The sequence below is a fragment of the Cyanistes caeruleus genome, unplaced genomic scaffold (assembly GCF_971803275.1).
Source record: "Cyanistes caeruleus unplaced genomic scaffold, bCyaCae1.hap1.1 HAP1_SCAFFOLD_80, whole genome shotgun sequence".
Lineage (NCBI taxonomy): Eukaryota > Metazoa > Chordata > Aves > Passeriformes > Paridae > Cyanistes > Cyanistes caeruleus.
In genome coordinates, this window is record NW_028255890.1 from 931,068 (window position 1) to 946,404 (window position 15,337).

The window sequence follows — 15,337 nt, forward strand, 5'->3', positions numbered from 1 at the left end:
TGCCCGGGGGCTGCTTATGCCCTCTGACACCCAATTCCTCAGGTCTTCCCACCGGTCCGGCCTTTCAGGGGCCTCCTGTCCCCTTTGGAGCCTCCAGCCTCCACACATGCCCCTCACGCCTTCCCACGCTTTTGTCCCGCCTGGGCCTCCACAGACCCTCATCCATTTACAGCCTCCCAGTGCCCTGTTCCCTCAGAGTCTCCCCCAGCGTGGACCAGCAGCAGCGCCACAGCCCCACAGGAGCTCCAGAGGAGCAGGATCAAGAGGCACCTGGGAGCCCTCAGCAACCCAGCCAGCACCACATGGGCACGAGGACACAGATGGCGGCGCTTCCTGGCTGAGACAGGGTTTGTGCCTTCAGCAGAACCACCAAAGGCCAAGGGTTTCTGGCCATTTTCCCTGCACCACTGCATGCCTGGGCAGCTTGCTGAGCTGTGATTCCCCAAGTGGAATCACATTTTCCCTGCTTCCTCTATGCCCTGTACACTGTGGGCAGCAAGATAAAGGTCTTGGGAAGTGACTGCCTATTATAATATATACTATATTTATATCCTAAAAGAAAATGAAAAGAAGAAAAGAACAATATTTAAGAAACAAAAAAAAATCCCTGCTGGTTCAGGTGGCCCCAGCAGACAGAGCCTGCCGGGTCAGTTGCCAGCAGAGCTCCAGCAGCGCAGCCAGCTGAGGCCCAACAGACGAGGCCGTGTCCTCCATGCCCTGCGCAGCTGAACCTGCAGGTTCTCCAAGATGGAATATCGAGCCGTCTCTACTGCCTGGGTGATGTAAAATGTTTGAATTGCCAGGTTTCCAATGGCAGGGCTGGTGTCACAAACCACGTTCTTAAGGGCTGGAAGAGAGATGAACAGAGCCACGGTCAGATTCCCAGACCTGCGGAGGCCCACGGGGAGCCCCCGGCCAGGGCCATCCCAGCCGGCTCTTGCCATGGCCAGCAGGGAGCAGGGACCAAGGGGATCAGCCCGAAGCTGCTGGCCACGAATGCCCCACGTGAAACCTCGGAGTGATCCACCCACGCCGCCCCTCATCCGCACATTGAGCAGAGACCTTCGCAGACAGTCCAGGACTTGCAGCTCCACCCAGCAGCCCCGCTGACAGCCCGCTGCCCTCACTCACATTTGTAAATTAGCTGCAGGTCTTCTTTCTGCCGCCTCAGGAGCCGCCCGGCCATCCCTGGGAACACAGAGCCTGTCAGGGCCCCAGCGGCACAGCTCCCTGCCAGCGGCGCTGCCAGCCCTGTGCTCACACGCCCTCCCGCCCCGGCAGGGCTCAGCCCGGGCCCGTGCCGCATCCTGACTCAGCCCAAGGGCACGGCTGCCAGAGGCCGGCAGCAGCAGCCCCGAGGGCAGGCGGGGCTCCAGGGCGTGGGGCCCGGGTGCCGCTGCCGGGGAAGCAGCCGGGGCCGGGGCCGAGCTGTGGCGGGGCGGGGAGGGAGCCCGGGCTCGTGGCTCACCGATGAACCTGATGGCCGCCGCTCGCAGGGGCTCCTGTGGGCTCTGCAGGTACGGCAGGGCCCGACGCAGGTCCTCCGCCGCTCGGTTCCTGTCCTGTGCCAGCTGGAGAGAGCGGCAGGAGGGAAGGGTTGGCGCGGGCTCTGCCCCTCGGCCGGGCGCTGCTTGCCCGGCCAACCCTGAGGCCCGGCCAGCAGCCGCTGGCGCCGAGCTCTGGAAGGGGCAGAGGACCGGCTGCTGCCCAGGGAGCCGCGGTGCCGCCCTGCCCTGCAGCCCCAGTGGATCGGGGCTCCATCGGAACCAGGCTCAGGACCACAGGAGCCTGAAGAAGAAGCCGTGCGGCCCCCGGGTGCAGCACTGGGCAGGGGCGCAGCTGCCAGCCCCACACACCGAGCGCTGGGGACAGGGGGCTTCTCCAGGCTGAGGCTGGGCCTTCCAAGCCGTCCTTACCAGGCACTCGGTGATCATCCACAGCTTCTTCTTTTTCACAGGTCTTTCAAGATCTCTCCTCTTCAGGAACTCGGCCGCACAAAGCAGCGTTGCCCAAGAAGCCTGGAGAGCAGCAGAGACCCGCAGATGGCCCCACAAGTCAGGACACAGGACCCGCCCGCATTCGTGTGCCAAGGCCAGGAGGAGGCTGCAGCCGGCAAGGTGCCAGGGCAGGAGGCGGCCGAGCCCCCTCCCCGGGTGACAGCAGCAGCCCAGGAATCCTCACCTCTGCCACCTGCTGGTTCTCGTCATGGCAGTGGAAGAAGAGAGGCAGCAGGCTGTGGTGCACGTGTGACTTCAGGGCCTTTTTTTCCTTTTCTGTTAGAAGAGTCATCAATGATCGGAAGAATAATATGGACACCAGCTGCACCTGGCTATTATCCTATATGAAAGGAAGGAAGGAAAAAAGACCTCAGCCCTGTCTGCATGGGGCTCAGCAGGGCGCAGGCCTGAGAATCCCCCGGGCGCCAAGTGTCTGGGCAGCAGCCAGTGGCCTCGGCTGGGGGCACAGAGCCTTACGTGGTCAAAGAGTGGCAGGAGCGCCTCAGCCAGCTGCAGGGCAATGGGGCTGGGTATCAGCATGTCCTTGTCCAAGACGATAAAGCTGAGCACCATGACTGTCATCCTGACTATCTCTCCATCTGCATCCCACAGGAAATCTACAAGACTTTCAGTCAGGCTCCGCATTTTTTCAGCCTGTGTGGAAGACAAGTCTGTGAAACGCCACCCTGCTGCCACAGGGCCAAGAGGCCAAAGGCCTGTCCCAAAGCACTCAGGAAGAAGCAGGAGGCAGGAGAGCTGGCAGCAGCTGCCTCGGGGCCCGAAGCCCAGCCGAGCCCAAGGGACTGCGTTTCCCGGCGCAGCTTCAGCCACTGCCCACTTCTCACCATCGAGGGATCGTCAATCAACTTGAAAAGGGCCCTGAGCGCCAGGTGACGCTTGTCCCTGCTCTCGCTCCGCAGGTGCCTTGAGAAGATTTCCAGTACTCTGTTAGTGCTGCGTTTGCTCAAGTCCAGGTAGTCCAGGATCTGAAAGGCACAGGGCAGTGACAGGGGAGGCAGCCGGCAGGAGCCCAGAAACAAGACAGGAAACAGGGCCCGGGCAGCAGCACAAGGCATGGGCACCGTCCCAGGCAGCTGCAGCTATGAGAGGGCAGAGAGGTGGCAGGCAGCTCTGCAGGGAGGCACTTTTGGCCATCAGGCTCACCTCCACAAGGAATGCCAGGGCAGGCAGATCCCAGCGTGCCTCCTGTGTGCTGAGCAGCTGGAGCAGGTAGGGAACGATGCGGGAACACAAGGGGATAGAGGCAGACGACATCTCCCTGCCAGGGTGAAAAAGTAGCCCAGACTGTGAGCTGGGAGGACAAACATCTCCCAGGACTGATTGACAGAGTTCAGATCTTTGAGCACCATCCTGCAAGGATAGGGGACCTGGGCCCTTGGGGAGGTGACTCCTTGTGGGCACCCTCCTTTCCCAGCCTTTTCCAGTCTCCTTAGCCGTCCCTCGGTGACGAGGCCCTCTGGCCCACGACAGTGGGGACTGTGTTGGGCAACCTCAGCACGGGGCACAAATGCCAGAGGCAGTGGGGAGAAGGGGGTCTCACCTGGCCAGCAGACCCACGGCATAGTGGTGGGTGTCAGCAGAGAGCAGCTTGTCCCAGCCACGCTTGTGTTCCATTTCCACCACCACTTCCTCACGATGCATTTGGCACAGCAGGGACTTCAGGGCCTGCACTGCAAAGCTGTGTGCACAGCAAAGCCCAGGTCACGCTGGGAGCACTGGCTCGTGCCGTGGAGACATGGCAGGGACAGGAGGAGTGGGATAGAGCACCTGTTGGGGCTGATGGCAAGGCCATGTTGCTCCTGGCATCCCTTCCAGAAGGCATTGAGATCCTCTGGCATCTCCAAAGTGCTGAAGAACACTTGGAAGAGCAGATGCACAAAGAGGCGGGGGAAATGCACCGTCACTACATGTGGGACGCAGGGCATCTGAAGGATCTTCCACATCAGCACAGTTGCCTGCAGAGGACAGAGAACCCTGAGACAGCGCTCAGTGCCGAGGTGTGCGGGTGGCAGGGCCTGAGTGTGGCAGGGAGCGGTCAGGGGAAACCCCTGGGGAGCTCCACGCCTGGTGCCCCTGAAGCTGCCCCTAGGCCAGGTTTCAGCCCAGTGCCTGAGGCAGGGAGATGCAATTGGGGAAGGAGGAAACAGAGCTGCTGAAGAGGTGGCTTGCCATGGGCTGAGCAAAGGCCAGTTGCAGAAACTCACAGCCAGGGCAAAGACACCCGTGTTGTCTCCATCAGAGGTGCGCGTGCTGTGCTCTGGCCAGTTCCCCAGCACATCGAGGACTATCCGGTATGCCCGCTCCGCTGTCCTGGGCGAGCACAAGATGGTCTTCCACATGGTCATAGCAGCTCTGCGGGGCGACAGCTCTGTCTCACGGGGGTCTCAGACACATCCCCGTGGCCTGGGCAGCAGTGGGGGGGAGCTGAGCTTGCTGCCAGCTCTGCCTCTGCCTGCTGCCCCTCGCCAGCAGCAGCAGCCAGGCAGCCCAGCCCTGTGGGGACAGGGCCCTGAGGGCCATGGCATGGCAGCAGGCTCGGGGACCGATGTAGCAGGGCTGGGAAAGGTCCCAGGTAGACAGGACCCTGGAAGTCTCTGTTGGTCAGACACCTGGGCCAGGCTGTGCAGGCTGATGGGCTGAGGAGCCCTGAGCCCTCTGGGCACGTGGGCCCCGTACCTGTCACACGTTGGGGCCACACGCAGGAGAGCAATGACCACGTCAGCGGGCTGTGCCTCGCTCAGATCCAGCAGGGTCCTGTTCAGCCTGTGCTCAGAGAACTGATTGGCCATGAGCCACTGGTGGATGTACCTCACCATGGCAGGCACCTGGAGAAAGCACAAGGGGAGACTTGGAAAGCTGCCACAGGGAGTCAGGAATGTCCCCAGCTTCCCCAGAGAAGTGCTTCCCTTCTCAGCACGCTGCAATGGCCTCAAAGGCTTTGAGTGATCAGCAAGCGTGGCTTGGGAGGCCAAGCGATCCCTGGAGGATCAAACCCTGGCCACAGGCTGCTTACTTGCTTTTGACTGTAAAAACCCTCCTCTACAAGCATATCCAGCAGGGCAGCAGTGGCCTTGGTGTTGAAGATGTATGAATAAGGTCTGAGCCCAGTGGCCATGGCGCTGGTCCCTTCTTCCCGAATTCTCTTGATGAAGCTGCAAACCAGCTGTAGGAGAAGGGCGGGAGACAGAAACATCGGGGATGTTCCATGGAGTGCTCCAGGCGTGCTGCTGGGCTGAGCAGTGCCAGCAGGCCCAGCCCAGTTGGGGATGGCTGCAGGTACCTGCGCTGTTCTGCGGAAGAGGCCACCGCCAAGGTCCTGCTCTTGTGTCTGGGCCATGGCTGCATCTGGCAAAGAGCAGCCAGAGCTGAGGGGCTGCGGGAGAGGCCGGAGAACGCAGCCCAGCCCTGCGATCCCCAGGCAGGGACAGCCCCGCGGATGCCCCAGGGGATGGAGCACGGCCACTGCTGGGGGGGCAGCCCCAGCCCCTCTTTTATGCTGTCCATGGGTGTGTCTCCACAGGACAGGGTGGGATGGGATGAGATGGGATGCAATGGGATGGGATGGGGCCAAGATGGCCGCAGGCACCAGCCCTGTGGCCCAGCTCTGCCACTCACCCTCCTCCAGCGGCCAGAACTGCTGCACCTCTTCAGTCTCTGGTGCTGGGGCAGCTCCAGGGCCTTCTTCCTCTTCCTCCTCCTCCTCCTGCACCCAGGCCAGCTTGGGCACTCTTGGGGGTTGCTGCTCCATATCATCTTCAACACTCTCCCATCCTTTCCATAGGAACAGCACCAGGGGATGGCATGGCATGCAATGGGATGGGGCCAAGCTGGCAACAGGCGCTAGCCCTAAGGCCGAGCTCTGCAACTCACCCTCCCGTGGTGCCTGGAACTCCTGCACCTCTTCAGTCTCCTGTGCCAGGACAGCTCCAGGGCCTTCTCCTTCCTCCTCCTCAACCCAGGCCAACTTGGGCACTCTTGGGGGTCGCTGCTCCATGGCAGGGACTGGATTTATAGCTACTTGCAGGAGAGATGGCTTGGAAAAGCTCCGAGTCAGCAAGTCCTGCAGTCGTGCCTGGAAGGCACCTGCAAGACTCAAGTCCGGGCAAGACGGCAGGACAGCGAGTCCTGCACTTGTGTCTTGAGGGCTCCTGCCACAAGGACAGGAGGCTCCTCGTCAAGGTTTGAGGTCTGGTCTCAAGGGCAGTGACTGCAGGGATGGGCGACACCTCGGAAAAGCTCCGGGTCACCAAATCCCACGGTCTGCCTTGAGAGAACCTTGAGAAGCCTCGGCAAGGCCACAGGTCAGCAAGTGCTGCAGTCGTGCCTGGAAGGCACCTGCAAGACTCAAGTCCTGGCAAGACGGCAGGACAGCAAGTCCTGCACTTGTGTCTTGAGGGCTCCTGCCACAAGGACAGGAGGCTCCTCGTCAAGGTTTGAGGTCTGGTCTCAAGGGCAGTGACTGCAGGGATGGGCGACACCTCGGAAAAGCCCCGGGTCACCAAGTCCCACGGTCTGCCCTTGACAGAACCTTAAGAAAGAAGCCTCGGCAAGGCCACAGGTCAGCAAGCCCTGTGGTCTGGCCTCGAGGTCACCTGTTGGAATAACGCTTCGGAAAAGCTCCGGGTCCGACACAAACGAGTGTGCTGTGCGGGGGCTCCTCACAGCACCGCTCTGACGCGTCCTGTCCCGTCGCGTGCACCGAGCACTGTGGCGTGGTCCTGTCACCGCCAGCTCCTATGCCACCACATGTCACAAAGGGCCCTCTGACACCCTGTCCCTTTCCATCCCACGGTGACCATATGTCACAAAGGGCCCTCACGCACCCTGCCAGCTGCCCTGGTTCCCCCTGCCCCCATCCCCCCAAAAATGGCCCAGGTTGGGAGGAATCTCTTGCCCAAAGGGTCTAAGACAGCCCAACAGGATCTTTAGGAATGCCTCAAACCATCAGCCAACGCTGCCCTGCTCTGCAGGCTCAGGGCAGCAGAAGGAGCCCCCAGGGCTGCCGACGCAGCCGCAGCAGGAAGGGCACGGGGCCTTGCACAGAAGCTGGCACGGCCTCCTTGGGACACGTCCCAGCTGGTGGCCATTCTAAACCTGCAGGTGTGACACAGACAAGGAACGTGTGGGCCAGGGCACGAATGCTGCTCTGAGCCCTGGGGCCCCGGCCAGCACTGAAATCAGCAGGTGTGGCAGAGTCCCCGCCAAGGCAGACCTGCCACCCCACCCGAGCCCTGGCAGTGCTGGCACTCATCTCCTGCCCCAGAGACCTGTACCCCTGGGGGGCTTCTGTGCCAGAGGGCAGCCAAAGCCCACATCTTTTTAGAATTTTTCCAAAGCCTGCCGACTGTTTTCAAGGTTTTCTTCCTATTTTCTCCCTAGTGCACAATCTCCAGAAATTGTGCTTTTCCATCCTTTTGCATTTATTAAATTGACCTGCAATGACCAATCAATCAAAATCCTGGGAAAACTTGAACTTCAGGTTGAACCCGGGCAAAATATTTATCTCCCACACTTGAAGCCATGAATTGCCAAGTACTGTCCCCGCTGTCACACCCTGTCCCCTGTAGGTATGCTGATGCCATTTCAAAGGGGTTGCCAATGAAAACCAGTTTGAAGATTTTTGTAGTTTCCACATTGGCATTCAAATCCTTGACTAGAAAAATCACATGTCAAAATTTCTAGGATTCTTCCATACCAAAGCTGTCATCTTCACCCTGGATTTTAGAGTGTCTGAACAGTCACACAAGGTTTGAGTTTTAGACACTACAGAAGAAGTCTTTGCTGTTGGGCTATACCATGACATCAGCATATAGTCCTGATGATTCCTGTAGGCAGGAGCAGCAAACACAAGAATGAGCCAAACAAGCTATTCCTGTGTTCTCATGTCCTGCACAGCAGTAACTGGGAATTCAAGAATGGATTCCGGAAGCAATGGGTGCACAGGGAGCCACAAAGACTTTGGGATGCTGAAATGGACCAGCCTGGTGCCTGTGCCTGGGCTGCACTGGGCTGAGCTCCAACTGGACGATCTAACAATGGCTGAATGGACACACCGTGGGCCACAGGAGACTCCTGCTCCCAGTTCTGTGAGCTACAATATTCATTTGTGATTCACCAGATGATTTTTTCATCTTTGCTTGAAATCCAGGAGAGGAAAAGGTCAACATGGAGAAGTGTTCTTCCAATTCTAGTGACAGTTGTGTCTGCACACCACCTGTGCCCATGGCAGGGTGGTTGGAAGTGGATGATGTTTATGATACTTTGCAACACAAAATGTTCTGAGATTCTGTGATTCTCCAAGTGGAGTGGAATACTAAGCCATGTAAGTCCCTGCTTTTTTTCAGTGCATGCTGCTTACTCCTTTGTTCCAAGCAAGTCCAGGATTTTGTTTCATGTGTCTTTAAGGTGCCTGGACAGAAGAGAGGGAGGGCAGCTGCAGCACAGGGCTCATGTCCCATCAGAGTCTCTTACTCTCTCTCTCACGATGGCGCTGATGCCGCTGCCTTGGGACACCTGAGTGTGGAAGGCGAGCCCGCCCTCAAGCACGGCCATCCAAGTCAGTCAGGGGCACAGGCTGCAGCTGAAGCTGTCAAGCGTTGCTGTGAGGCTGGCAAGTGAAGAGAAAGCCATTGTGGCCAATTCTGCTGAAGCCTTCTGCCAAACCAAAGGCAACTGTGCCCACAGCCTCCCCCGGTTTGGCACCCGGCTGCTGCGGACGCCTCACCGTGCAGGTGCCGAAGTTGGGGCTGCTGCTGTTCCTGTGCACACTCTGCTGCTGTTCCTGTGCACACTCTGCTGCTGTTTCTGTGGGCTCCTGAGTCGCTTCAGCAGCAGCGACTGGGCAGCCCTGCTGGAGGAGACATCACCACCCTCCCCTTGGTGGCAGCAGCTCTGCGGACCCCGAGCTCTGTGTCAGGGGAGCCTCAGTCACAGCACCGTGTCCTGGGCAGCCGCGAGGGCCCGGGCTGGCGGCCAGCCCTGCCTCTGCCCACTGCCCCTTATCGCAGGCACCCAGTGGCCGTGGCCTGGCAGCACCCCCCTGCCCTGCATGTCCCCAGCCAGCCCAGCCTGGGCACACCTTGGGCTGTCCGCACCCTCCTGGAGGGGTGTTGTCCCAGCCTCGAGGGCTTCTGCTGCAGGCCTGGGAGACGTTCTGGGGAAGTGCCAGGTCGGCCGGCTGTCAGGAAAAAGGTGGCTGCCCGGGGGCTGCTTATGCCCTCTGACACCCAATTCCTCAGGTCTTCCCACCGGTCCGGCCTTTCAGGGGCCTCCTGTCCCCTTTGGAGCCTCCAGCCTCCACACATGCCCCTCACGCCTTCCCACGCTTTTGTCCCGCCTGGGCCTCCACAGACCCTCATCCATTTACAGCTTCCCAGTGCCCTGTTCCCTCAGAGTCTCCCCCAGTGCAGCCCGGCAGCAGCGCCACAGCCCCACAGGAGCTCCAGAGGAGCAGGATCAAGAGGCACCTGGGAGCCCTCAGCAACCCAGCCAGCACCACACGGGCACGAGGACACAGATGGCGGCACTTCCTGGCTGAGACAGCGTTTGTGCCTTCAGCAGAACCACCAAAGGCCAAGGGTTTCTGGCCATTTTCCCTGCACCACTGCATGCCTGGGCAGCTTGCTGAGCTGTGATTCCCCCAGTGGAATCACATTTTCCCCGCTTCCTCTATGCCCTGTACACCATGGGCAGCAAGATAAAGGTCTTGGGAAGTGACTGCCTATTATAATATATACTATATTTATATCCTAAAAGAAAATGAAAAGAAGAAAAGAACAATATTTAAGAAACAAAAAAAAATCTCTGCTGGTTCAGGTGGCCCCAGCAGACAGAGCCTGCCGGGTCAGTTGCCAGCAGAGCTCCAGCAGCGCAGCCAGCTGAGGCCCAACAGACGAGGCCGTGTCCTCCATGCCCTGCGCAGCTGAACTTGCAGGTTCTCCAAGATGGAATATCGAGCCGTCTCTACTGCCTGGGTGATGTAAAATGTTTGAATTGCCAGGTTTCCAATGGCAGGGCTGGTGTCACAAACCACGTTCTTAAGGGCTGGATGAGAGATGAACAGAGCCACGGTCAGATTCCCAGACCTGCGGAGACCCACGGAGAGCCCCCGGCCAGGGCCATCCCAGCCGGCTCTTGCCATGGCCAGCAGGGAGCAGGGACCAAGGGGATCAGCCCGAAGCTGCTGGCCACGAATGCCCCACGTGAAACCTCGGAGTGATCCACCCACGCCGCCCCTCATCCGCACGTTGAGCAGAGACCTTCGCAGACAGTCCAGGACTTGCAGCTCCACCCAGCAGCCCCGCTGACAGCCCGCTGCCCTCACTTACATTTGTAAATTAGCTGCAGGTCTTCTTTCTGCCGCCTCAGGAGCCGCCCGGCCATCCCTGGGAACACAGAGCCTGTCAGGGCCCCAGCAGCACAGCTCCCTGCCAGCGGCGCTGCCAGCCTTGTGGCCACACGCCCTCCCGCCCCGGCAGGGCTCAGCCCGGGCCCGTGCCGCATCCTGACTCAGCCCAAGGGCACGGCTGCCAGAGGCCGGCAGCAGCAGCCCCGAGGGGAGGCAGGGCTCCAGGGCGTGGGGCCCGGGTGCCGCTGCCGGGGCAGCAGCCGGGGCCGGGGCCGAGCTGTGGCGGGGCGGGGAGGGAGCCCGGGCTCGTGGCTCACCGATGAACCTGATGGCCGCCGCTCGCAGGGGCTCCTGTGGGCTCTGCAGGTACGGCAGGGCCCGGCGCAGGTCCTCCGCCGCTCGCCTCTTGTCCTGCGCCAGCTGGAGAGAGCGGCAGGAGGGAATGGTTGGCGCGGGCTCTGCCCCTCGGCCGGGCGCTACCTGCAGCCAGCCCCAGCCTCCCGTGCCCGGCCAACCCTGAGGCCCGGCCAGCAGCCGCTGGTGCCGAGCTCTGGAAGGGGCAGAGGGTTGGCTGCTGTCCAGGGAGCCGCGGAGCCATCTCGCCCCACAGCCCCGCTGGGCCGGGGCTCCATCGGCTAGTTGTGCTAGTATAAAAGTCTTGGAGCTAACCCTTAGCAATCCATAAGTGACCTAAAATTCTATTGAGAATGACCAGATACAACAAGTAACAAATGGAAAGCCCCTGACATAATATATTGGATTTGTGAGCCAAGAGTGTATAGGGAATTACCTCAGAAGTGGAAAAGATCCCGTACCTTAGGAGTTATACAACCCTCCTTCTTCGTTATACTGAGGTCCAGGAGGAATATGTTATCTTTTGAATCACTTCATAAGGCTCCAAGCAGTAGTTAAAGTCATTTTAAACCATACCTCTACTGCCCTAAAGTTGCTGGCCAAGCAACATTCACAAATGCGAGCATGAGTAGATCAAAACAGAATGGGCCTGGACTATCTGTTAACTGAAGTAGGGGGAGTTTGTAGAAAGTTTAATGAATCTGAATGTTGTGTGGAAATAAATGATCATGGAGAAGCCATCATGAAAATTGCTGAAGAAATTAAAAGAGTAACACATGTACCCGTTCAAAAATGGAATTCTCTTCTGAAGACTGATTGGTGAGATAACCTTTATAAAGTACATAATGGAAAAAGTTAAAATTTTTGATATTGTGTTTTACCTTAAGATTATTGTTTCTACCTTGTATGATTCCATAATCCATTCAGTAATTCAAGGAATACTGAACAGAAAGTAACTATAATAGCTCAAAAAAATGTTAACCAAATTTGAGAGAGAGTGGAAAAAACTTGATGCAGCACAAGAAATGTTAAAGAAATTAGAAATGGAAATAAAGTGAATGCAAAAAATGAGATTATTGAGAATATAGAAAAAATACTAAGATTCAAGTTGTTTTTTTTTAAAAGCATGAATCAATGTGGTCAAAAAGAGAAATGCGGGATTGCAGTAAATGGAATTGATTTGTCCTAACTAAATAGTAACTGTTATTGAAGTTATTATTCGAAGCAATCAAAAGAATCAGTGTTACAAGGCAGATGCAGCGCTTTACAGATGTTACATGTTAAAATTGAGGTACAGGATGTAGTCTGGAAGATAAGTGATGTCCCAAGATGAAAATGGCCTTGAGATAGACTGTCACCCTGAAAACTCAGCTTCTGAGCTTGCTGACATAGTTTTCTAAGGACTTTCCCAGGAGAGTAACTGTAAACGTAGATATGTGTACATTCTTTCTGTTACACGTCTTGTGATGGGCATCTGTTATGGCCAGTGCAGTGAGAAAGTGTTATCCTGACCATCCAATCCCTGGCCTTGGTCAGAAGCCTATAAATCCTGGGAGGAAAAATAAATTCTGCTCTTTCTTTCACCACACCTCAACCTGTGTCCGTGTGATCTATTCAGCGGTAACATCTGGGGAACCCCGACGTGTCTTGCACGTGTGTTACAGGGTACTGTCTAGCCTGTGGCTATGGATGGTTTTGGGCTTTCTCTCAGCGAAGGCCTGGTTCTGGAAATACGGCATGCGGTGTCTGATCAGAGAGGGATTGATGTTTCATATGCTGACTTTCAGCGATTGTGTGAGTATGGGAGAATTGAGGGGTTTTTCCCTGTGGTTGAAGCGATTTTTTTCACAGTCAGCTTGGGACCCTTTAGGCGATTCCCTGATTGAGGCTCTGCTGGTCGGTTATGAGCCCCGGCTGCTCCGGCTGCTCGGGATCTGGCGAAGGTGCGACGGGTTGAACGGGGCCGCCGCGGGACCGGTGGGTGTGACCCCGCCTCGACCGGCGCCCCGGCGGTGTCGGCCCGGGGCGGGGTTGGATCCCTGCCAGCAGGCCGTTGGGAGCGCTGCGGACCCAGGGGGTGTAACGCCGCCTCGGCCCATGCCCCGGCGGTGGAAGCCCGGGGCGGACTCGCCTCCTCCGTGTGCCCTCCTGGCACAGACCGATGGGGGGGTGCTTGAACGGGGGGCGGCACCCACCCTGGGGGATGCCTCAGGGCCGGTCCCGTGTCCCTGCTGCGGCTGGGCCATGCCCTGCCCCGCGGTGGGGGACGGGCAGGGCCCGGGCTCCACGCCGGTGGACGCGCACGCTTTTCCAGCAGAGGAGCGGCTGGCACCGCTTCTTGGACCTTTCGCCCCGAAGAAACGCTGTTAGGGGCAGTTCTGAGCGCTGCCCGCCCCGCGCCGGATTCGTGGGGGGTGGGGGCGGGTTCTGCGAGTGGTGCCGATGCCAGGCCGTGTTCTGCCAGCCCCATGCTGCCGGATTCCCATCCTGCGAGCCTGGATTGTCCCCTTGCAGCAGAGCAGGACGGTGCTGCGGCTTCGCAGGCTGTGCCTCTAGCGGCGCCTCGGTCCTTCCCGGCGCTGGAGGCGGGCTGTGCTGAATTGCCTCCAGCCCCCCCCGCCTCGGGTTCCCGGGCATCACCCGAGCCTGCGGCTGGAGCCGGCCCTCCCCCGCCGCCTCCTGCGGCCGCGGCAGACCAATGTCCTGCGCTAGTTACCACTGGCTCGGGTGGTGCTGCCGCAGGGGCGAAGTCAGTGGCCTTGATGGGCCAGGGGTCCCAGGCTGCTGGAGCTTCTTCAGCTGGCCTGTGGACCTTGTCCTCTTGTCAAATGACTGTGCAGCTGAGCGTATCAGGCATTCCACGTGTTTCCGAATGCTTTGGTCCAGTGGGTGAAGGCATGAGTGCTCTTCTTGTGGCGTGGATGAATACCACTGCTCAAGGCACTATTGCTCACCCAGGGGACGTTGATTCGGAATTCCTGGGGTGCATTTCTGCCATGGGTTCCACACTCACCCCTCCTGTTCCTATCCCTGCAGGACCTGGATTTGCTCACCTTGTGCCTTTTGAGTTTTATGTTCGCAGAGCTGAGAACCAGCTGCGGGGAGATGGTGGCTTCGGGTTCCCTGGACCTCCCTGGGTCACTGGACTGCTGTTCTGACAGCCAGGGATCATCCTGAATGGGTCTACACCATCCATCTCCTGTCCATCCTTGGTGAGGTGCTGTCAGAGATTAGCTTCTGCGGGTTTTTGACACTGGCATGGACATCACGATTGTCAGGTTTGCTGATGGGCCCCAGAGTGACCCTTGGAGCCGATGCTGACAGATTCTATGCAAAGAAGAACTTGAGACTGACTCTTTGTTCAGCAGATTCTGTTGTCCTTTCCCATGATAGACTAGTCACCCTCCGTGACTTGATGCAAGAACAGTTGGATCACAGTGATCTGGAGTTTCAACCAGTCCCTGGGACATTCCTGTTTTCTGTGTCAAGAACAAGTCTGGGAAATGGAAGTTATTGCAAGACCTCCAGAAAGTTCATGCTATGATGGAAAGCATGGGGATGTTGCAGGCTAGCATGCCTTCACCTGCCATGCTTCCTGCTGATTGGCTAGTCCTCATTGTGGATCTGAAGGATTGTGCTTTGCAATTCCTTTGCATCCTGATGACAGACCCAAATTTGCCTTTCTGGTGCCAGCTATCATTAATGCTGAGCCCACACAGAGATATCAATGGAGATTTTGCCATAAGGCATGCAAAATTTGCTGGCATTTGCCAATGATATGGAGCTGCAAGTGACTCCAGAAACAACCTCCTTGAAATTATTTGAGGGTCAAAATAATTTTTGGGACGAACAGTCCCGCATCTGGAGGTGCAATTCTTTTTTTTGCATTCAGTGCAGACACTGCATGAATGATGTCCAAATATTAATGGAGTTTTACATGGTTGTGTCCTCATATGGGACTGACCACGACAAAACTGTCTCCCTTGTTTGGTCTATTAAAGGGGGACTCTGATTTAAAGTCACCTCTGACACTGACCCCAGAGGCACTGTAGATGCTGGAGGAGGTTCTGCAAGCAGTTTCTGCTCCTCAAGTTTATTAGATTAATCTTTCCATTGATGTCGCTGTTTTGTTTTTAGGTTGGTAGTTTTTGTTTTATTTTTTTGGAGAGTCATGAGTTTAGATCAGCCCAATTGATGGAATTACAGGCTGCTGTCAGAGCATTTCATAAGTTTTCCCAGGCGCCTTTCAATCTGGCCATGGATTCTGCCTCTGTGACCAAATTGAGAGCCATCCACAAGCAGGTGTTGATGTTGGACAATTGTTTCATTTATTTTTGAGTTTTGTTGTTTTTCTGCTTTTTTTTTCAAAAAAAAAAAAAAAAGGTTTTTTTTGTAATAGTGAAAGGGTGAGCTATCACCCTGAAATTACAGCCTTCTGATTGTATGGAGTATTGTATTTTCCTATTATTTATCTTTTTGATTGTTTATAATGTTGCTAGTTTCTTTGTTCATTTTTCTTTTTTCTTTTCTTTTTGTTAAACCAAAAAGGGGGAGATGTAGCCCTGAAAACTCAGCTTCTGAGCTTGCTGACATGGTTTTCTAAGGACTTTCCCAGGAG

At 57.1% G+C, this 15,337-nt stretch overlaps 1 protein-coding gene across 1 annotated transcript; it reads right to left on the reverse strand.

The window, feature by feature from the left end:
- Positions 1 to 521: 521 nt before the first annotated feature.
- On the reverse strand, positions 522 to 6,730 carry LOC147646766 (maestro heat-like repeat-containing protein family member 7). The gene is made up of 16 exons (XM_086872967.1): positions 5,889 to 6,730; positions 5,634 to 5,789; positions 5,299 to 5,363; positions 5,032 to 5,181; positions 4,695 to 4,843; positions 4,223 to 4,370; positions 3,786 to 3,973; positions 3,559 to 3,696; positions 3,162 to 3,276; positions 2,843 to 2,983; positions 2,475 to 2,651; positions 2,182 to 2,337; positions 1,917 to 2,018; positions 1,469 to 1,571; positions 1,132 to 1,188; positions 522 to 847 (listed from the first exon to the last, which is right to left on the reverse strand). The coding sequence occupies exons 1-16, from the start codon at positions 6,010 to 6,012 to the stop codon at positions 648 to 650; spliced, it is 2,169 nt and encodes a 722-aa protein (XP_086729093.1). The 5' UTR covers positions 6,013 to 6,730; the 3' UTR covers positions 522 to 647.
- Between the last annotated feature and the right edge of the window lie 8,607 nt (positions 6,731 to 15,337).

Coding starts and splice junctions, on each gene's coding strand:
- LOC147646766 (XM_086872967.1), bottom strand. CDS start 6,012: ATGGAGCAGCGACCCCCAAGAGTGCCCAAGTTGGCCTGGGTTGAGGAG. Junction 2,652..2,842: donor TGATTGACGATCCCTCGATG/GTGAGAAGTGGG, acceptor TCTTCCACACAG/GCTGAAAAAATGCGGAGCCT. Junction 2,338..2,474: donor TCCTGCCACTCTTTGACCAC/GTAAGGCTCTGT, acceptor CCTTTCATATAG/GATAATAGCCAGGTGCAGCT.